At 38.2% G+C, this 23,130-nt stretch overlaps 1 protein-coding gene across 1 annotated transcript in view; it reads right to left on the reverse strand.

Moving 5' to 3' along the window:
• sec14l8 (SEC14-like lipid binding 8) overlaps nucleotides 1-23,130 on the reverse strand; it is a 42,993-nt gene that overhangs the window by 11,639 nt on the left and 8,224 nt on the right. The window contains exons 3-9 of the mRNA XM_022667297.2: nucleotides 16,791-16,834; nucleotides 13,044-13,106; nucleotides 11,727-11,915; nucleotides 9,710-9,805; nucleotides 9,416-9,476; nucleotides 7,678-7,761; nucleotides 6,004-6,110 (exon numbers count right to left, since the gene is read on the reverse strand). Coding sequence (XP_022523018.2) covers nucleotides 6,004-6,110; nucleotides 7,678-7,761; nucleotides 9,416-9,476; nucleotides 9,710-9,805; nucleotides 11,727-11,915; nucleotides 13,044-13,106; nucleotides 16,791-16,834 — 644 coding nt within the window. The remainder of the gene's footprint in view (nucleotides 1-6,003; nucleotides 6,111-7,677; nucleotides 7,762-9,415; nucleotides 9,477-9,709; nucleotides 9,806-11,726; nucleotides 11,916-13,043; nucleotides 13,107-16,790; nucleotides 16,835-23,130) is intronic.

Here is a 23,130-nt window from a genome sequence, read left to right on the forward strand (position 1 = left end):
GCAGGGAAGCACAAACAGGGGCAGTTCCTCGTGATGCAGAGCGCTGGCTTGAAGAGCGACGGGAAGTGTCTGACGAGTGATAGCCTTGGAGCGTACAGTTTTCCCATCCACCGCGTGAATAGAAATGGGACGGCGCAGGTCACGGGTAGGGATGCCATGTTCCTTGACCAGGTCCCAACTGATGAAGTTCCCCTCCGACCCGGAATCTACAAGCGCTGGGACACAGAACATACCAGTGGGTGAAGAGATAATAACGGGTAACGTAAAACATTTAGCTTTGTGATTAGAGATAGAATTACGTACCACGTTAGCGCGTGGAGAGCCCCCCACGCGCTTTCCCAGGGCTGGAGCCTTCACGGATCGGGTCAGGAGACCACATGCAGCTTTGCGATGCCCAGCCTCTCCACAGTAGAGACAAAGATGGAACCGAATGCGGCGTTGGCGTTCCGCTGGAGATAATCTGGACTTTTGAACATCCATGGGTTCCACTGTGGAGTCTGATGAAGCGTGAGGTAGCTCTGCTGGAGTGGGTTGTACGTGGAGGTTGGTCTTGGTTTGGCGAGAGAGCAGCTGGTCTAACCGAATGGAGAGGGAAATCAGCTGATCCAAGGTAAGGGATTCATCCTTGCATGCTAACTCCTTCAAAACTTCAGGGTTAAGTCCATTCTTGAACACAGAGATGAGTGCAGCGTTGTTCCAGCCACTGCCAGCTGCCAGAGTGCGAAACTCCATGGCATATGAAGCAACAGTTTTTTGACCTTGTTTTAACGCCAGTAGAAGCTCTCCAGAGGATTGTCCGTAGCGTGAGTGATCAAAAACTGCTCGAAACAAAGTCAAAAACTCCGAATAGCTGGTTTCAGAAATGGTGTCCCAAACCGCCGTAGCCCAGTCGAGTGCTTTACCAGACAGCCTCGAAATAATAAAGCCGATCTTAGCTTTGTCTGAGGCGGGAGAAGCGTTACTAAAAAATACGGAGCATTGTAAGAGAAATCCGCTGCATTTCTCCGGGGAACCATCAAAATACTCCGGCTTGCACACCTGAAAGCCGGAGACAGGAGAGCTAATGGTGCTAGTGTTAGCTACAGGGCTAGCGTTAGCTACAGCTAAGCCCTTGAGGTGCTCGAGAATGCTAGAGAGCTGCTGCTGCTGGTTAGCTTGCTGGCTAGCTAACTCAGTAACAGCGTGGGTCACACCGGCGAGTGTTTGCTGGTGCTGACCGAGCAATCTGCCTTGATTAAACAACCCTGATCTTAGCATATCCGCATCTGCTGTCTGATCGAGAGAGGCCGGGTATTCTGTCATGGTGTGCACAGAATACAGACACTCGCAGATGCAGTAAAACGGGTTGTTTATTAAAATAGCAGGTAGAAAAAAGGGTAGTCGTACAAACAAAGTTAGAGCACCGGTAAACAGAAGCAACGTAGGGATAACCATACCATGAGTGAGATACAGTCCAGAGTTCAAACACAAGCAGGCCAACATCAGAGGTAATCCAAAATCAAAAAACGTGAAACAGTCCAGGTCATACACAAAAATATCCACAATCAGAGATAATCCAAAAATCGGCGTCGAGAAAAAACAAAACAAGGTCATACACGAAGATAACAGAGACAATAGAGAGTAACGCTTAGTAATGAGGAAAATCCAACAATACCCGGCACAGAAGTGTGTGAGAGGTGTCCTTAAATAGTGCCAGACTAATATTCGGGGCTTCCTGGTTGGAGCAGGTGAGGTGACGTGTGACTGGGTGTGTGCGTGTCAGCGGGTGGTGCGTTCTGGGTAATGTAGTTGTTAGACTGAGAACCTCTGTCAGAGCTGGGTGCGTGAGAAACAGAGGAGCTAACAGCACCAGATGTGACAATAAAAGCCAATTTCAGTATATACTGTCAAATATTTAGAATTCTACAAAGTGGTCACACAGTTTATATTTATATCAAAATATATATATAAATACAGATCTAGATGAGGGGTGTCCAAACTTTTTTTTGTTGGGGGCCAGAAGGAGAAATATATTTGAAGTCACGGGCCACAGACTCTGTAATCAAACAAATAATGAAATATACCACTTAAATAATAGATTTTCCTGATTATTTCATTTACACACCATTTTACTTGACTTGCTCTCTTTATCTATCTCTGACAGTGTTGTGTAAACTAAGATTTTTCAAACTGATGTTTCATTTCATGATGTCTCTTAATATTAAACTCCTATTTACGGCAACTTTAGACTCTTTGGCCCGTTTTTCTGCGCTACAACTTCACCCTCTCCGCTTTTATACTCTTTGGCCCGTTTTTCTGCACTAAAACTGCACACTCTCTCCGCTTTTATACTCTTTGGCCCGTTTTTCTGCACTAAAACTGCACACTCTCTCCGCTTTTAGACTCTTTGGCCTGGTTTTTTGCGCTACAACTGCGCAGCCTCTCCACTTTTAGACTCTTTGGCCCGTTTTTCTGCACTAAAACTGCACACTCTCTCCTCTTTTAGACTCTTTGCCCCGTTTTTCTGCACTAAAACTGCACACTCTCTCCGCTTTCAGACTCTTTGGCCCGTTTTTCTGCGCTACAACTGCGCAGCCTCTCCACTTTTAGACTCTTTGGCCCATTTTTCTGCGCTACAACTGCACAGCCTCTCTACTTTAAGACTCTTTGGCCGTTTTTTCTGCGCTAAAACTGGGCACCTACTCCGCTTTCAGACACTTTGGCCCATTTTTCTGCGCTTCAACTTCACTCTCGCCGCTTTTAGACTCTTTGGCCCGTTTCTGACACCTAGCATTAAAACTTTGAATCTCACATTATAAAAACCTGCTTAACAGCGGGCTAACTTTCATTCTATTTCTAAAATACCTCGCGGGCCGCTCCAAAAAAGGAAACGGTCCGCAAGTGGCCCGCGGGCCGTAGATTGGACACCCCTGATCTAGATGAATAGTTCTGTCTAGAGAATGTACCTTAATGATCTTATGCAATTGAATTTGAATTGCAAAGATTATGGTTCATACTGTTCAACAAATAGCCTCATACAAATGGAGCCCAGTCTGAGAAGATGTTCACAAACACCACTGCAGAGAGATAACTGATAAATCACCTGATCACTCCAGTGCATCAACGCCATCTATAACACACAGTGAAGCAACACACTGGGCTCTGCTCCAGGCAATACCGTAATGCTCTATCTCTCTATCTTCTATCTGAATTTCTGTCTAGAGATAACAATAATCGTATGCAATAGAAAAACATTTCAGAGACAGTTTATACAAGCTAGTCTTGCAAAAGGAAAGCTCAATCTGAGAAATGCTTGCCCACTAAATGCAACCTCAATCTCAAGCTAAGGAAGTGGTTGGTGTTGCAGAATCAGTTTGGTCTGTGAAACAAGGAAGTGTTACTTTATTACTTTACCAAAGGCAAATCAAACGCTCACAACACAATTTCACTAAATCTATTAGGACAGGAAATGCAGTCCTTAAACCTGTTAATTGATATCCTCTTATTTAAGGGTGCCAAAAAAATCATGCATTTATTCAGTATTTAAGTTTTTTTAAATGTATTTTTTAGGCATAAATATAAATGTGACTTTAGCTTAGGTGAAAATGCTTACATGTGGTTATAATAAGCCTACTTACCACTGTGTTAACTCTGTTACCTCAGGGTATTTTACTAAGGGCTTGTGGTAGGCCTGTTACAATAAGAATATATTGTCCTAAAAATGATTGCCATAAACTAAATTTTTATTGTACTATATTTTAAGACCATTAAATGCCACTGACATAATGACGGTATTGTAGAATAGTGTAACAAAGCAGTTATACACTTTTAAAGACAACAAATTTGTAATGAATTCTGCAGTCTGTGCACACTGTGTTCACAGAGTTGCAGTTATTGAAGCAACAACGCAACAGACAACAATATTAAAATTTTCCAATATTATTGAGGTAACGTATATTTATTGTACGATAAGTCGATAATGTAATTATCGTGACAGACCTAACTTGTGGTTAAACATATTGTGGAAATATGATGGTTAATGGCAGTATTACAGCCCACAGCAGCATGACCTAATTATCTAGCTAAAGCATTTTAACTAGAGTCTGGTATGGTTAGCATGGTTAGCTGTTAACCTAGTTCCCAGCCAGCTTCATAAAAAATATACTGTTTTTTTATTTTTTATTAAGGGCTTTAGAAACAAGAAAGACACATGCTATGCTTTTATTGACTGGTGTACTTTACCACAAGGGTCCACAGCAATAGCCTAGCCCTTTTTTTTGGTTAGCTAACTGAACAGACTTTACAAAGGTCTGGCTGGGTTAGCCTTTACCCATCCACCAATTAAATAGCACCCATCAAGCTCCACCAGCTTACCTAGTTTAGACTTTTCCTGGCTATCTATAGCACCCAGGCAAGCGTCATCAACTTTCCCCAAAGCACAACCTACCTGGTTATCTAGCATTAGCTTCTAGCCTATAAAGTAACTTTTGTATGTAACATCAAAGGCTTACACATGGCCGGATGTATGTCATTTTTGGGTCATAAATATAACAATACTGTTACATCATAGTTTTGGGGTTTTGTAAACAGACCAGGCTCAGATCTCTGTGAATGGGGAGAGACCAAAACACTTGAAGCTGAAGTTTAAATTGCTGTTTCAAAATCACAGTGAAATCTGATACAACATTTGGCTCAATAATACACAAAAGGAAGCAAATCTTTAGTTTTTTTCTGGCTACTTGCATCTGTCCCTTCTAGCACCACAATATTGACGTCTCTCAACACAGTAGTGTATCGCAACACTACTGCGACGGACCGTACACGCTTGCAGAGAGTGGTAAAGACTGCGGAGAAGATCATCAGGACTCCACTGCCCTCTCTGCAGAGCATCTACCACCAGAGAGTCCTCAGGAGAGCTGCCTCCATCCTCAAAGACTCTACCCACCCACAGCATGGACTGTTCACTCTTCTGCCTTCAGGACGGAGGTACAGAAGTGTGAAATGCAAAACCACCAGGCTAAAGAACTCCTTCTTCCCCACTACTACCAGACTCTTGAACCTACCTCAGAAATAACCATGCACCTTACTCTCTACACGTTTATATGTCAAGGACATTTTACAGAGGCACATGCTCACTTTACTGCAAAATGTTATAATTGCACTACTGAACCTTTTACACTTTTATCATATTCCACTGCTGTAGATAACATGTACTTACTTGTAAATAATATCCATACCCCATTACTGCTTTCATGTATATATTTCCATCCTGGATGTAAATTTAACACCAATTTAATATTTATATTTAGTTAGTTTATTTCTTTCTTTATTGTATATTTTTCTATTTTTATCTTTATGCGGCATACTTGGCGAGGGGCAAAGAAAGAATTTCATTGTACGAGGAAACTTGTTTCTTACTGTGCACATGACAATAAACTCTTTGAATCTTTGAATCTTTAAATTCTGAAGACATATGATAAAATACACCCTAAAGTAAACTAGTTAACCAGCAGCAGCTAGGTTACTGAACTTTAGCGATCCTGATGACGTATCGGGTGCTTGAAGAGTTGTCCCAATTCTTAGGGGGAGGATTTCACACTTTTCTTTTGTAACTATGTTGCAAGGGAAATGGTTACACTCAAAAACAAGGGGTAAGAGTTAGTGGTAGGGCCAAGGGGTGAAATGGGATTGGGCCTTAGTGACTGTTGTTCAAACGTTCAATCTTAGCTTCATATTTTGTCATGCCACAGGAGCTGTAGACTGGATTTAAGAACACATGTTACAGACTGAAACAGAAGACACTCAAAAGGAAGTAGGCTACCTGTTGCAACTTCAGCTGATTTTCAACACCATTCAACACCAGTAAAGAGTAGCTTTTTTAGCACAGGATAATGCATGTAGCACTTACTGTCAGTTACTTTTAGCATGCTGCCTATGCATGCACTGATACATCTAAGCACTATTTCACTAACAAGCTGAGGTCTCATAGGCCGGGATGTGATGTTTGAGACTTTCTTTACTCACCCTGGTTCTGCAGCGGGGGTCACCATCAGGGTCCGTCAGTTTCCCCCCGTAAACCGCCGGGAGCTCCTCAGGGTCGATATACTTTCGTAATACGTCCTGCCAATTTGCTAAGAAAAAAAAAATGATAAATTGATAAAGCGGATAAAATTGAAATGACAATATGTGATTAAACTGTGGGTACTGAATACTGAATTAAAGTAATACAACTGCTATTTAAAGTTACAAAGTTATACACAGATTTCTTTGAGTTAACTTAACTTAGTTTAGTCAAAAGTTCCACTAACTCACATCTTTCTAGTTGTGCATCTCACTTTCCCAGAAACATTAATATTCAGCTGGGAAAAAAAAATAAGACACCACTTTTTCAGTGATTTTTACCAAACTGAAAACTTCTGGAATATAATCAAGAGCCATCAAACCAAGCTGACCTGCTTGAATTTCTGCACCAGAAGTGAAATAAAGTTATCCAAAAGCAGTGTGTAAGACTGGTGGAGGAGAACATGCCAAGATGCATGAAAACTGTGATTAAAAACTGAACTCTTAAAACTTTATGAATATAAACTTGTTTTCTTTGCATTATTTAAAGTTTGAAAGCAATGTACCTTTTTCATTATTTTGAACAGTTCTCATTTTCTGCAAATAAATGCTCTAAATTACAATATTTTTATTTGGAATTTGGGAGAAATGTTGTCTGTAGTTTATAGAATAAAACAACAATGTTCATTTTACTCAAACATAAACCTATAAATAGCAAAATCAGAGATACTGATTCAGAAACTAAAGTGGTCTCTTCATTTTTTCCAGAGCTGTATGTGCTTTAGTTAAAACTGGTTAAATATTGTATTATATGAAATGTAGTTTGTGGCTCCTCCCCCTCAATTTGTGTACTAGCTACTTCTATCTGCATGTTAAAACCCATCCTATTTTATTGGGGAGTCCTGATCATGGAGTGCATTCAAATGTATTATCCTACTTGACAAGCAGATAGTTAGACAGTTGCTCCACTCAAGAGCTGTGAACCCAAGTCAAGTATATGGAGTAAAGGACACAGGCCACATTGCCAATTATTTAATGATCCTAAATGTAGTATAGTTACCTAATATTTCTCATTTTGAGATTATTAATGTGATGTTATAGAAATTAATAACTTAACTTAATTCAGGAAATTCTTAAAACAAGCAAATATATATGCCAGTGGAATGATACACTTTCAGTAGATTAAATTACTTAAAAAAAGGAAAAATAAAATATAAGTCAAATATTCTCATAGAATTCTGACAACAATGCAAAAATGAGAAAGGTAATTTTTTAAGTAGATTTGGAGGATATAACTTGCTAAGATGCTTGTTAAAATAAAAGTTCTTATGTTCTAAGCAGTGCAGTGTGAAACCAACTGAACCTAAACTCCAACCTTGGTGTGAACCGTGTTCCAGAAAACACCCTGAGATGCAGAAGTGAAAAATCTGAGTTAGGAGAACATGTGACTAAACTTCATAAGTTTAATAAGTAAATAAAAAAAAACATTCTGCAATAAAGTGTAAATTTATTTAAGTATTTTTAAAATGCTGCAGATGTACTGGTTGTGCTGTACTGGTAAGTACATTCATTCTTAGCCATAGTCATCTGAGCTCCAGGGTCAGTTTAGATATAGAGGGAAGTGTTTGTTTATCTTACATCCCAGAATCATAATCTTGTGTCTGGTGTCTTCGCTCAGAAAGTGCTTCACCAGATTATAGGCCACAGGAAACAACTTTGGTGCTGCAGAAACACAGAAAACGCAGCAGCATGTGAGAAATCACACCAACATGTTACAGTCTATCAGCAGAATATATTCTAATATATTACTTAATGATGCTGAGAATACTCTGTTCATTAGGAGTGGGTGATTTAGCCCTAGACTCTGTAATAAAACAAATAATGAAATATACCACTTTAAATAATACATTTTCCTGATTATTTCATTTACACACAATTTTACTTGACTTACTATCTTTGTCTTTGACAGTGTTGTGTAAACAAAGATTTTTCAAATTGATGTTTAATTTCATGATGTCTCTTAATATTAAACTCCTTAATTACGGAAACTTTTAGACTCTTTGGCCCGTTTTTCTTCACTAGAAATGCGCACTCTCTCCGGTTTTAGACTCTTTGGCCCGTTTTTCTGCACTAGAAATGCGCACTCTCTCCGCTTTTAGAATCTTTGGCCCGTTTTTCTGCGCTAGAAATGCGCACTCTATCTGCTTTTAGACTCTTTTGCCCCGTTTTTCTGCGCTAGAAATGAGCACCCTCTCCGCTTTTAGACTCTTTGGCCCGTTTTTCTGCGCTAGAAATGAGCACCCTCTCTGCTTTTAGACTTTTTTGCCCCGTTTTTCTGCACTAGAAATGCGCACTCTCTCCGCTTTTAGACTCTTTGGCCCGTTTTTCTACGCTAGAAATGCGCACTCTCTCCGCTTTTAGACTCTTTGGCCCGTTTTTCTACGCTAGAAATGCGCACTCTCTCCGCTTTTAGACTCTTTGGCCCGTTTTTCTTCACTAGAAATGCGCACTCTCTCCGGTTTTAGACTCTTGGCCCATTTTTCTTCACTAGAAATGCGCACTCTCTCCGCTTTTAGACTCTTTTGCCCTGTTTTTCTGTGCTAGAAATGAGCACCCTCTCCGCTTTTAGACTCTTTGCCCTGTTTTTCTGCGCTACAAATGCGCACCCTCTCCGCTTTTAGACTCTTTGGCCTGTTTCTGACACCTAGCGTTCAAACTTTGAATCTCACATTATAAAAACCTGCTTAACAGCGGGCCAACTTTCATTCTATTTCTAAAATACCTCGCTCTTGGAGATATGAGAAAACACTAATTAAAAAATATATATATATTTCAAGAATACACTACTGCAACAAAATGAAAATTACTTTTTATTATCGCAACCGATATGATATAGCACATCCCTAACTGAGATTAAAAAAAATATAAGAATTTTATCAGATTTGTAACATAAGTAAATGATCCAAAATGTCATGATACTAATAATAATGCACTCCAAATATCTCCATATATTCAGGATTAAAGTAAAATAAATGATACTCGACAGATATATCCAGTCTCTAGTGGATATATAATGGGAAATGAGAACAGTGTGAATTTTTGCTAAAAACAGTAAAAATAAATAAATAAATAAAAATAAATAAATAAAGTAGTAGTAACCTGATGTGATAATTAGGGTTGGGTGATATGGCATGACATTTTAGCATATAATATCATTCACAATATTAAAAAATGTTGGCGATATTATCGCATACAACACGATATGGCACACCCCTACTGTTCATATACGTTAGCTGTGTAGTAACATAATCATCATTTATGTATAACCTCTACATTTTGTTTTAATATTTAACAAATTGTAGATATTAGAACACACCTTTTATTATCAATAACCTCTTCAGACCTTCTGGATAGTTGTCTTCGAACATGGTGAGAACCTGAAAGAAACAAACGTCAGCTGATTATTGGCTAAGAGTTCTGTCCCATCCCGAAAAAAAGCTTTTTTTTTAAAGCCTTGTTCGAGAAAGAGGTCAAGACATGTAAATATTTACACATTTTACAAATCAACAGACACAAGACTGAGGCAAAGCAGAGAGCAAGGTCAATAGAGCATACACACACACACACACACACACACAAAGATATGCTAAACACACAAATACAACACTACCTCTCCATAGAGATCTATAGCAGGCTTCCATAAATGCTTCAGACCCAAACCCTCACAGTCGTAGATCATTGTAATGGACTCCACGTTCTTCCCCAGCTGATATAAAAGAGAAAGAAGGGCACTTTATATAAACAATAATATTAAGATATAATATAACCAAATAAAAACATGTAATTTGGCAGTTCTTGCTTTATTTACTTAATATAGACTGTGGGCCCAATCTTACACCCTGCAGAAGATGTGCCACAATGCTCATTGCAATCTTACACCCTGTCAACAGTCTATTTTCAAGACTTTTGCCTATACCGTTTAAATAGTAATCGAGTTTAGGAATAAACAGCTCTGAAAAACAAGGGTTTCTTTGATTTTACCAAACGGAAAACCTCTGGAATATAATCAAGAGGAAGATGGATGATCACACGCCCTCAAACCAAGCTGAACTGCTTAATTTTTTTGCACCAGGAGTGGCCTAAAGTTATCCAAAAGCAGAGTGCAAGACTGGTGGAGGAGAACATACCAAGATGCACTAATTGAGGTTTTTTTTTGTTATTTCAGCCATATCTCATTTTACTCAAACATATACCTATAAATAGCAAAATCAGAGAAACTCATATCTTCCTGGCAGAAAACACAGGTGTAGGTCAGTTTTCTCTGCTGAGAAGCGCAAAAGCGCTGCACTGTTAAAATCCGCCAAAGTCAGAGCTCACTGTTTAACATTACATCCAAAAGATAGCAAAGATACGCTGACACTATGTGCAGTTGTCAGCTTGCATATAGATCGCTAATATAGGGCCCTACATAAATATGGAGAAAGGATGTTTGAACACAAACACACACAAACCAATTTACCAGATTCAAAAACATCCATATATAGGAAAAATGATCAGGACCCTATAGCACCCCATAGGACTACAGAGCAGCTATTATTATAATTTGGGTGGTGGGTGGTTACGCTCAGCAATGCAGTGATTAGCGCTGATGAGCATGGTGGTGGTGTATGTGATGTTAGTGTGTGTTGTGATGGAACAGTGGATCAGATACAGCAGTGCTGCTGGAGTTTTTAAACACTGTGTTTAATCACTCACTGTCCTCCACTCCATTATACACTCCTACCAATAGCAGCTCCAACTTGTAGATAAAGTAAAGTCAGAGACTCAAACACAGAAAGTTCTTTTGAATCAGGGTGAACTTTTGTAGTAGATAATAGTATATCTTCCTATTATAAAGGTGCTGTCAGCACCTGTTCTGCTTGTGCAATCACTGATATTAGCCTGTTAACCACCTGCTGACCCACCCACTGAACCACACGTAGGACAGGTAAGCTTAGACGACTGTGTAGAGCAGTTTTTAACAGATCCGTCTCCTGAAATCTTCTCAGTTTATTTAGATAGATTTGCTCTATCCCTATGTGTTGCTATTTGAGCTGTGAAAAACCCTGGACCATCTGTATGTATATTATGTGGAAACACCTGGGGACACCTGGAATATAATTAAGAGGAAGATGGATGATCACAATCCATCAAACCAAACTGAACTGCTTGATTTTTTTTTTTTTTGCACCAGCAGTAAAGGCATAAAGTTTTCCAAAAGCAGTGTGTAAGACTGGTGGAGGAGAACATGATGCCAAGATGCATGAAAATTGTGATTAAAAACCAGGGTTATTCCACCAAATATTGATTTAAGTATTAAAAAGTATCAAAAGTATTAAAAATAGATTTTCCAGTCTCTATTATCCATTGAAGGCTTTCTACTAGATTTTGGAGCCCCATCTCTCAAAGCTCAACAGCTCAAAAGTCATGGTGCCAATCCAGTAGGTTCATTCTCATCTATTCTAAGAGTCATGTTCTACTGGCATTGTAATCCTTCTCCACAGGGACTAGGAAAGCTGTGTGTGTGTGTGTTTGCATTTGCACATCTGTGTCAGCAATGCAACAGGTGCAACTGAATGTAGCTGACTACATTAAAAAAAGTGTCCACAAACTGTTGGACATACAGTGAACTGTACTACAGAACGTACCCGCTGGCTCTGCTGTTCACACTCCTTCTGCAGCATCTCGCAGTCTCGAACTTTGCACTTGATGAAGTCTTGCTTAGAGGCCGACAGCAGGAGACCCTTGGGGTCCACAGGACCGATGACGTCGTACCACACAGGGCTGCCCTCTCGGTCATATCCACACATGCCTCCAGAGAGGTATTTATCTATCGCCTGCACAGAGAACCACAGCAACAGGTAGATTTAGTTATTAATGCTGTTAATGTTTAGCTATTCAACAGCAAATCAGGTCTGAAAGGTAGGCCGAATACAAATTGTATAGCAATAATAGGAAAAACAGGCTCATGTAACATTAATACATTTGACAGATTGGACAACATTGATAATGCAATATACAGCTCTAGAAAAAAATAAGAGACCACTTCAGTTTCTAAATTAGATTTTACTATTTATAGGTTTAGGTTTGAGTAAAATGAGCATTGTTGTTTTATTCTATAAACTACAGACAACATTTCTCCCAAATTCCAAGTAAAAATATTGTCATTTTAGAGCATTTATTTGCAGAGAATCAGAAATGGCTGAAATAATAAAATAAAGATGCAGAGCTTTCAGACCTCAAATAATGCAAAGAAAACCAATTCATATTCATAAAGTTTTCATAAAGAGTTCAGAAATCAATATTTGATGGAATAACCCTGGTTTTTAATCACAGTTTTCATGCATCTTGGCATCAGGTTCTCCTCCACCAGTCTTACACACTGCTTTTGGATGACTTTATGCCTGCACTCCTGGTGCAAAACTTCAAGCAGTTCAGTTTGGTTTGATGGCTTGTGATCATCCATATTCCTCTTGATTATATTCCAGAGGTTTTCAATTTGGTAAAATCAAAGAAACTCATCATTTTTAAGTGGTCTCTTTTTTTTTCCAGTGCTGTATATATACAAGTAATTATGAATTGAAAAGGAAACAATACATGGTTAATTTTGTATTTTTTTAGAAATAAAAGTTTCTCAAATAAACAAAACAAATCTATTTTTTAAGGCACTGTATTGGGACTTTCTCTCTCATTCCATTTGAAACCAATGATCCAACATATCACAATATTAATATAATAAGATTGGAGTAAAATAATTTATTGGATCTTATAAGATCTGTCAACATCTGACCCTAAAAGAATTATCATAGAAAATACTGTTAGCATGACGTGTTTGATTTAAGTTGCTGTACATGATCGTACTCAACCTGTGATGTAAATACTGGGCAGGAACACATTGTGATGATGAGGATAATGAAACGTGTGAACTGTGTAAACCTGGTGTCCATTAGGTGTGTGCATCATACCTCAGGAGGCTTCCAGTCAGCAGTGATGGTGTCGGCCTTCATGTGTTTCCGGAACTCCAAATGCTGCAAAGTAAAAGGAGACTGTTTCAAACCCTGTTTTACACTTAAATAGAAGCTTTTTACTGTGCAGTGCAGTGCACAGTAAACCATCTGCTGGATGTAAATGTAAATGTGAATAATCCTCCTAAACACCAGAGGACCTGTGTGTTAGCGGCACCACAAAGACTGTATTCAAATTTTAATGGAGGATGTTTAGAATAACGTCTCTTTTTACAACAGGAGCCGTGGAAAAACAACACAAGCTGTGTACTATTTCCCATTAAACTGTAATGGGTGTCTCTTCGAACAGGTGGAAGCGTTTTCTGCTATTCTGTGTGTGTGTGTGTGTTTTCACTGGTTGGAGTGGTTTTTCACAATTAGGCTGACATGCTAGGACTTGAGATCATTGCTGCCAACAGTGTCAGGCTTTACCTGTGTCATTTTTATCAGTTTAAAGTAGTAAAATTGTTGTTTCCATTGTGGATTTTACAATTAACACTTTATTTGAGCCCCTCCAACAAATAAAAAAACAGCTACTTCTCTTTATGGAAGAAAATCAGTTGTTTTATTTTAAGTTCCTTCATTAATGAACATTTAAGTCTAAATAAAGCACTTTTTATTTTTTTGTGTAAAAAAACTATTTTTTTCACAAAGGTTAGAAATGCCTGATATTTCTAGTTATTCACTAGAAAAGCTCATTTGTTGAGACCATAGGTTTTAAAAGCATTCACATTTATTACTCTGTAGGTAGTACTCTTTAGGTTACAGTGTTTTAAAAATTACTGGTTTTAAAACTAGTTAAAGTATAAAAATAAAAGTAGTGTAAGAGGAAAAAATTAAAGCCATTAAGAACAAAAACATTAAGGTTCTATAGTCCACTACCGCCCCTCCCCAAAACACATTTTTCTAAAAGCTATAATGACTATATTGTTATATTATTAAAATGTTAATTTTGATATAATACTTTGAGATGCACTAGGCTGCTTATATATGCCCATTGAAAATGAATGTATTTTACATACAGAAGAATGTAAATATATATTAAAGAAGTTTAGTTTGACTGGAGTTTGTCTGGAGTTCTCTTGAGTTTCTGTCATGGATCATCTTCATACTAGACTACATACTTCTGCTATGTTCTTGCTGGAGTGTGTGTGTGTGCGTGTGCAGGTGTGATGGATCACAGTATAAACCAATAGGGTGTCAGAATGCTATATGTTTATACTTCTCTACATCCAATCACCAATCAGATTCACTGGAGAGATCTGGATAAAGGAGAGATTTATCTGGATAGGGGTTTTAATTTTGAATGGTTAGAAGCCGGAATGAAAACGAGCTGAAATAAAATAGGAAAACAAAGTTATTTTGTAAATGTAAAGAGTAGAAAGTTCAGATAATTGTGTGAAAATGTAAGAAGTAGAAGTAAAAACTACAGTATTGTATAGATAACCAACATTTCTACTTTTTGAAATACGTGAGAATCACGCAGGGGTGAGATAATCCTGCCACCTTCTCTGACATTACAGGATGTGAGAATATGGGGTCAGTGGGTTATATAATCCACAGATACTCTGGAATCAGCAGAAACAAATCAGGAACAAGGTCATAAGAGCTGCCGACTTGTGACTGACTCATCTCTGACTCACTGAACAGATTGTGCTGCGTGAATCTCTACCCACAGTTCAGTTCACACCACACCCTCAGTGCCATCTCCCATCACAGGATTACATACTGAAAACACTCCTAACAGATCAGTTAAATTCTGTGCATTGTCACATTGTGATAATAGGTCACCAATTATTGGGTGTTAAAGCAGGTGCTGTTCAAAAGCAATCATACTGGAAACAGAAACAGTCACAGCAAAAGCAATATAGTATGTTTAAAGCCCTGTCTGGAAGGAATTAGTTTCTCAGGGGGTCCTTGGGTAATTTTCTCTTTTATTCCTGTCAGGAACTGCCATGTATGTGTTTTTTTCTCAGATGTCCTCTGACAAAATTACTTGCTGAACTCTTTTTGTGGTCCTCCAGAAATTTTTTTCTCATCCAGACTGACATCTCTGAGTTTCGTCACCTTGCGTTTAATAAAATAGCTATTTGTCCACTGCCGCGCATCGTAATTACACTTCAGGCAAGCGTTTCCACGGAGATCCGCGTAAAAACACAACAGCGAGTGGAAATGGAAATGGCCATTTAAAGAAACAGGAAACACACTATAATTAGAAACACCTGGGGAAGGGGCGGAGCTACAAATGAGACACAGGTGGAAAAGTACTGAGACGGGAGACACAGGGGAGCACAGGTCACGTGGGGAAGACACACAGAGACACGAGATGAGGCCAAGATGTGACACTGATTGGTTTGTAGAATGTTTGTCAGTTTGTTAAGTTGCCTTTTGGGGTGTTGTGCCAAATTCTAACTTATGTGAGAATTGGCAGCAAAAGGGCATTTTTTAGACCAGCACTATTTGGTCCAGTTAAAACAGACTCTGATTTATTTGTACACTTAGTGCGATTTGATTAAGCAGGTGTGAAACCAGTAATCACACTCAGTCTAGTCTTGGCCCAATCCCAAACAAACTCTGGAGCGGTTCGCTCGTGGTAAGAACGCGATCCGGTCTCAATCCGACCCAGCTACCAAATATACTTATTTGATTTGAGCTAAACTGCTGATAAGCCGCAGTTTAATTTGATATATTAGTCAGATAATGCTAATTACCACAGATATGAACTAACGCTTTCTCTGCTGCTCCACGCTGTTTACACTGTGCTGCGTTCACTACTCACAGCTGCACGACTCTGTTTACTACGTGTACATCTGCACTGCACGTTCTTGTGCATATCTTTACACTGCACAGATATACATGCTAGATGCATCACAGATTCTTCTCGCTATATTTACGAGTACTTTCTTGCTCCCGTGCAAGACAGCTCTGACCAATCAGAGGAGACAATGTGCTTGCGTGGTTTATTGGTGCGCATTTTGGTGTGTTTAGGTTTGTGCCTGTGTGAAACCAAACCAAACCAAACACAGGGAGTAAACGCTCCAATTAAACAAACTCATCAACTGATTCAGACCATACAAACAAACTACAGATGTGAAAACGCCCTAAGGCTTAATCTACAGTTACAGTAGATACAGGAATCACCAGTTTAAGTGTTTGCATCCATGCAGCTGCATAATGTACCTGCACAACATGGGCAGCCAGATTTCAACACAACAACAGTTCTTTTTCTTCTTCTATAGTTTAATGGCTGATAATAGCCTGCCTCAACTTCCAGTAATTGGTAAGAACGTTTGAACCATCTAGAAAAGTGTTTTCAAGCTGCAAAACAACATGTGGACCATAGTTCATTAGATTCCGGATCAAGAGCTTCTGGTTTCTGGTCACTTGGTTTATTATGGTTCATCATGGACCAAACTGAGGCAGGTACAAAAGCACCCCTTTAGAGCAGCTTTTTCAAATATTCCACATCACTAACCATAGAAAAACTTCCTTCTTTACGATACACAGTTTGTGTTTTGTTCATGAAATTCTTGCCCAGACTTAAGTGGGTGGGTGTAAATGAGGTGAGTAGCATTAGCAGTGAATTAGCAGTGACTGCTACTCTGCTTGCAGCATTTATACACAAACTGGACTAGCAGTAATCCCTCTAATGCAAGACCACATTCTGACATGTTTCATATGAAGAAATATAAAGAAAAGGAGCTTTACCTTTCGTAGCATTGCTTCAGATTTCTGAACGTTGAAATTTCTGGCTGAAACAGAGGAATGTAATAAAGAGAAGGTGAGCAGAGCAGAAAGGGAAAAGGAGATATAGGTCAATACTGAAACTAATCAAACAAAGATACAAAAGCTCTGATGAGATTTTAAAAATCCTTAAAACAAAAGCTTTAAATTAATTGTTTGGGTGAATCCTCTATCTCTCTGTTTTTGTGTTAAAGTGTAATGATAAACAGACCAATAGAAATGGCTCAAAAATATATAATTTCTATTGACAGTATTGCAAGATTTTCCAGTTCTGCTGCATTTTTTAAACCAGTGGTGACTATATGCACTGACATGCCAAAAGTCACGGGACAGCTTTACGCAGGGGATGGCTTGAGAACAGCAACACCTGTATAGGTTGTGAGGTGTTATCTGGTGAGGTTGTACATTGGCCAGCATGCTCATGGCAAGGCAGAATTTAGAAAAAAAAAAACTTGGAGTGAGGACTGAAAGTAGGTGAAGATGGATGGGTCATTCTATCTATAAGTGTACAAGGAATACATAATAGAAGGTTAATACTAGGGGTGTTAAGAATTATGACCAGCCGTGTCTGTCTAGATTTGTCCATACACACAGAAAAGCGATCAATATATACAGTAGTTATGTAGAGTTAAAGCATGGGTCCACATATGAATAAATGGATATAGTATAAATGCTGGATCACAGCAGATCATACATGAACTTGGTCAGGAATGCTTTGGTAACACATTAACCATCAGTTCTAGAAAAGAACTGAAGGAGTGAAGAGTTCACTCAGCCTTGTATTGATAAGAACTCTGTGCTCATGTTCTGCTGATAAGATTTTGCAGCAACCACTGATCACACCATACTGATGCAGAAAAAATCATTCAAATCAAGCCTTTACAGGAGAGCCAACTTACAGCAGCAATAATATAAACCACTGCATTCTTACATAGAACTTATTTAACTAGTATTTTATTAGTAAGTTGTCATTAAATACTGTATATGCTTTCTTAAAGAAGATAGGTCACTTCAGTTTCTGAATCAGTTTCTCTGATTTTGCTATTTATAGGTTTATGTTTGAGTAAAATAAACATTGTTGTTTTATTCTATAAACTACAGACAACATTTCTCCTAAATTCCAAATAAAAATATTGTCATTTAGAGCATTTATTTACAGAAAATGAGAAATGGCTGAAATAACAATAAAAGATGCAGAGCTTTCAGACCTCAAATAATGCAAAAAAAAAAAACAATTTCATATTCATAAAGTTTTAAGAGTGAAATAATCCTGCTTTTTAATCACAGCTTTCATGCATTTTGGCATGTTCTCCTCCACCAGTCTTACACACTGCTTTTGGATAACTTTATGCCACTCTTGGTGCAAAAATTCAAGCAGTTCAGCTTGGTTTGATGGCGTCTTCCTCTTGATTATATTCCAGAGGTTTTTAATTTGGTAAAATCAAAGAAACTTATAATTTTTTTAATGGTCTCTTATTTTTTTCCTAGAGCTATATATATATATTGACTTTTCTATAGCTGTTAGCCTTGTGCTAACATGCTAAAGTTAATTGTCAGGTTATCAGAGCATAAAACATTACAAAAGCACAATATTTAAGACGTGTTATTAGTTCTGCCTACTTAATATAGACTAGTTTCTTTCCAAAATATAAACAGTATAGCTACAAAACATGTGTTTTGTAGTTCCCCAACACCACCTAAGGTTAAAGAAAAAGAATTTTTCGGACGGTATTATAAGGCGCACTATTAAAGAAAGTCTATTTTCTGGCTAGCCAGTCGCAGTTAGCAGAGGTAGTCAGTCGTAGGTGGTTAGCGCTAATAAATGCCACCCGATAGCGGTAGATTAAGGTGTTCTGAGTGTTTCCGTAAGCTAGGGCACTATCAGCTAGTGGTTTGTTTTAGCTTGTTAGCTTGTTTTAACACTGTAAACACACAGACTACACCTCCGTTCACCTGTGAATGGCGAAAGAGCTAGTGCTGCGGTTAGCAGCTAATGCTAATACTGCTGCACGCTGGAGAACCTAACTAACAATCTATTATATTAGCCCAGAATCCATGCATTAGATATGATAACACAAACTGTTTCATTATGCCATTGTTCAATTTCCATTCATCCATCCATCCATCCATCCATATAAACAAATTGAATTCTGCCGTGATTTGATCAGTCGTGTTTTTAGGGCTTTTTCAGACAGCTTCCTCTTACAGCGTCCACAGTTAGTCCTGTTGGATGTGGTTGGTCCTTCTTGGTGGTATGCTGACATTACCCTGGATACCGTGGCTCTTGATACATCACAAAGACTTGCTGTCTTGGTCACAGATGCTCCAGCAAGACATGCACCAACAATTTGTCCTCTTTTGAACTCTGGTATGTCTCCCATAATGTTGTGTGCATTGCAATATTTAGAGCAGAACTGTGCTCTTACCCTGCTAATTGAACCTTCACACTCTGCTCTTACTGGTGCAATGTGCAATTAATGAAGATTGGCCACCAATTTATATATATATATATATATATATATATATATATATATATATCAAAATGCAGTTTTACTGTACCAATCAAACTCAATGCACAGGATTCCTCTCTTTCCTCCCATTTTGGCTCTTTGACATTGTTTATAATTATATTAAAGAGCTTCTTCTATCAGTACCCATTTTTCCAACCACAGAGGAAAACAATTTGGAGTAAAGCCTAGTAATGGGATACCCCTTTCCATGCAAATAACACTCAAATACTCAAGCAGTATTTGCACTAGCCCTGCGTGTGTAGCTGAGATTAATGTCACCTCTCTGTAACCCATTCACACATGACTGACCCGGTGACAGGTCTGATCCACAACCACTCACACACACTATGTCATACAGTAGTGTTTAAGAAGTGTTTAATACTCAGGGATTATATTTTACAGCTGACAGTAGCGGTCACTGGGCTGAGACGGATCTAAAGCCTGCCTCCAACCAATCTCAGCACACGTACAAGGGGTCAAACCGTGTCACAGACGAGTATAACGAAGCAATAAGCCACGGAGCATCATGAACATGTACAGTATGTGATTTTACCATAGTATAAAAAGAATGTAAATAGGAGTTACATAAAGCACAGACAAAATTACTATAAACTATATCAATATTTAATAAAATATGTATTTAAAAAGTTAGGACTGCCACAATCGTTACTTTGTCAACTAGTTATAAAATATGTAGACATGAAATTTCATTGAAAGTTCATTGTCTGTTAAATTGGTTTTATTGCATTATTATGACATCAGTAGCATTAAATTCATATAAAGTCAATATATATTGTTTAATACGAGTGTGCCATACCGTATCCTACACAATAATATCGCCAAGGTTTTTGAATATTATTAACGGTATTATACCCTGAAATATCGTTCCATATCACCATCCCTAATTATCACATCAGTGTTCTACTTTTTTGCTGTTTTCAGCAAAAGAGAAATTCACACTGTTCTCATTTCCCATTATATATCTACCAAAGACAGATTAGATCTGTCCAGTATCATTTATTTTACTTTAATCCTGGATACATAGAGATATTTGGAGATGCATTATTATTATCATAAAGTAACAGTAATCAATGCCATGCAACAATTGTTTGCAGTGTTGCTAAGCCAAAGCTATAAATAATTCCAGTGTTTCCATTAAATTCCTTTTGCAGTGCCGTCCCGCCACTTCGAAATGAATGCAGCCGCTGCTTCAGAATGTAATGAAGGTCATAAAATCGCAATACAAAACTCTGCAGAGGGGAGGTAGTGGATATGCCCACAGGCGCTCCAGCCTGTCATGCTGCATTTTAAAGCCGTATCGATAAAACAGAAAGCAACATTAGATCACATGTCTTTTGATAAACAAACAGATTTTAAGGCTAAGCTAAGTGTCATGCTGGCCAGACACACAATAGACACATATGGATGTCAAACACACTGTTTATTAATAAAGGGATAAAGTCAGGAACAAAAATGACAGCAATAGTAAACAAAATATCAGGGAGAGAGCAGGAAAAATTTATCATACACGGGAGATCCAAACAAGAAAAAGGCTAGGCAAAAAGAGTAGTCAAAAACAGAAAACAAGGGTCAGCCACGAGAAACAGAAACAGGGAGTTATTTAAACAAACAGTAACAGGTGTGGGCAATCAGAAGCTAGGTGAGATAGAAAACCGTAGCATCACTTGATCATCAAAGTCTGGAGGGTTTAGTGTAGGTGTATGCTGGCAGTTGGACTCTTTTACGTGCATATCAGAGGTTATGGCAGACAGACTGACAACGTCAGGACTTAGTTAGCTCAGTTAGCTCTGCTAATGTTACTATCCTAGTCCTGTACAGCTAGCATCTTTCAGCTGGAAAAAAGACAGTTTCTGAAGAAGTAGTAAACCATGGAGCAACATGGTTGTACAGTATGAGATTCTATAATAGTTCCAATAAAACCTTTAAACTTTATCAATATTTAATTAAACAGGTATTACCAATTACTGGTATAGGCCTGTATTGATCTTTTTTTGAGAGCGATATTTTGTCTCAGAAATAATTGCGATAAGCGATATTGTTGGCATTTTTAGACCACTAATTTGGCATCAATAAAACGATAACATAATATCGTAACAAAGGAATCAACCCTTTAAAAAAAAATCCGGAACCGTGTGTCTGCCCCACACCATGACGTACGTCCCCGGTCTGTCCCAGCTGGCATGCGTTGAACCAGCTTAAAGACCCTGCCTCAGCCTTCACTCGAGAGATATGCTGATTATTATTAAAATGATTGAGGTCATATCCATTTATTGTACGATAAGACAATAATGTAGTTATTGTGACAGGCCTAATTACATAAAAATGAATTTGGTCAATATTTTAGCAATTCGCAAATGACCAATGCATCAATAATGGCACCTCCGTATAAAGGGAGCTGACTCCCTTTTGTGTTAGGAGACAAAAAAAAACTGTGTTGGTCCTAAAATGACAATAGTATTTAATATTGTTATTATTTCTGGGTTAATATATATAGTCCAATAAAAAATAGCTATTTTGACAGGCCTAACTAGAATATACAGTGTACTTATACAGAGTATAACTGTAGCAACTGTAGATGCACTGATGTAACAGTAGATAATCAATGCAATACAACCATATATAAACTAGACATTTTCCTTTATCAAGTCCAATATTTTCTTTGGGTATGTTTTTCATTGTTGTGTGCCTTTGTTACTGATCAAGAATTATGTTTTTGAGAAGCCAAAGCTATGAATGATTCCACTAAACTGCTTCCACCCACTTCAAAATGAATGCAGCCACTGCTTCAGAATGTAATGAATGTCATAAAATCGCAATACAAAACTCTGCAGAGGGGAGGTAGTAGATATGCCCATATGGCCCCGAGCAATGCAAGCCTGCCAAGCTGCATTTTAAAGCCGTATCGATAGAACAGAAAGCCACATTAGATCACATGTGAGGGAAATTTACACAGAGAAGGGCAGTCAGTCCTTTAGTAAATAAACAAACGCTAAGGCTAAATTAGGTCACGTTACCATAATTTACCATCCCAGTCCTACACAGCTTAAATCCTTCAGCTGGAAAACAGATTTATGTAAGGAGAGTGCAAAAAACGTATTGTCTAAGTTAGCTCAGGTCAAGTTACTATCCTAGTCCTGTACAGCTTGTATTATTCAGTTGTATTATTTTAGTACAGTGTTTTTTATCGACTCTCCCTGTTGGCAATATATGTAGAATAGGAGTTTGGTGGGCCTGCCGCCACTGCTGAAAAAATCCTAGAGGAAACACTGCACAATACATCTCAAAGACAGTTTCGTAATATATTTTACACAGTACTAGTCAAAAGTTTGCACAACTTAAATTCAATGGTTTTTCATAATTTAAAAAAATTCAGCATTATAGCTTAATAATAAAGTCCTATTTAGAATAACCCAGTAATGTTCGAATCCACATTATGGCAAAACTACACAATTAAGTAAAGAAAAAGAAATGAAGGTCAGTCAACCTGAAACATTTCGAGAACTTCGACAGTGTCCTCAAGTGCAGTCGCGAAGACCATTAAAAATGCTATGATGAAACTGGCACTCATCAGGGCTGCTTTTAAAATTAGCAGCAGGGAGGACGCGAGGCAGACGCAAATGCAGGTAATAAGGTAAATTATTTATTAAACAAAGAGCGAAAACAAAGAAATAACCGAATAAACTAAGAAAAAACACCGGGAAACATAAACAAACAGGGAGGCTAACAAAACAACCAAGGAAACTAAAACTAAACTTAAAAACAAGGAACAAAAC

The sequence above is a fragment of the Astyanax mexicanus genome, chromosome 22 (assembly GCF_023375975.1).
Source record: "Astyanax mexicanus isolate ESR-SI-001 chromosome 22, AstMex3_surface, whole genome shotgun sequence".
Lineage (NCBI taxonomy): Eukaryota > Metazoa > Chordata > Actinopteri > Characiformes > Acestrorhamphidae > Astyanax > Astyanax mexicanus.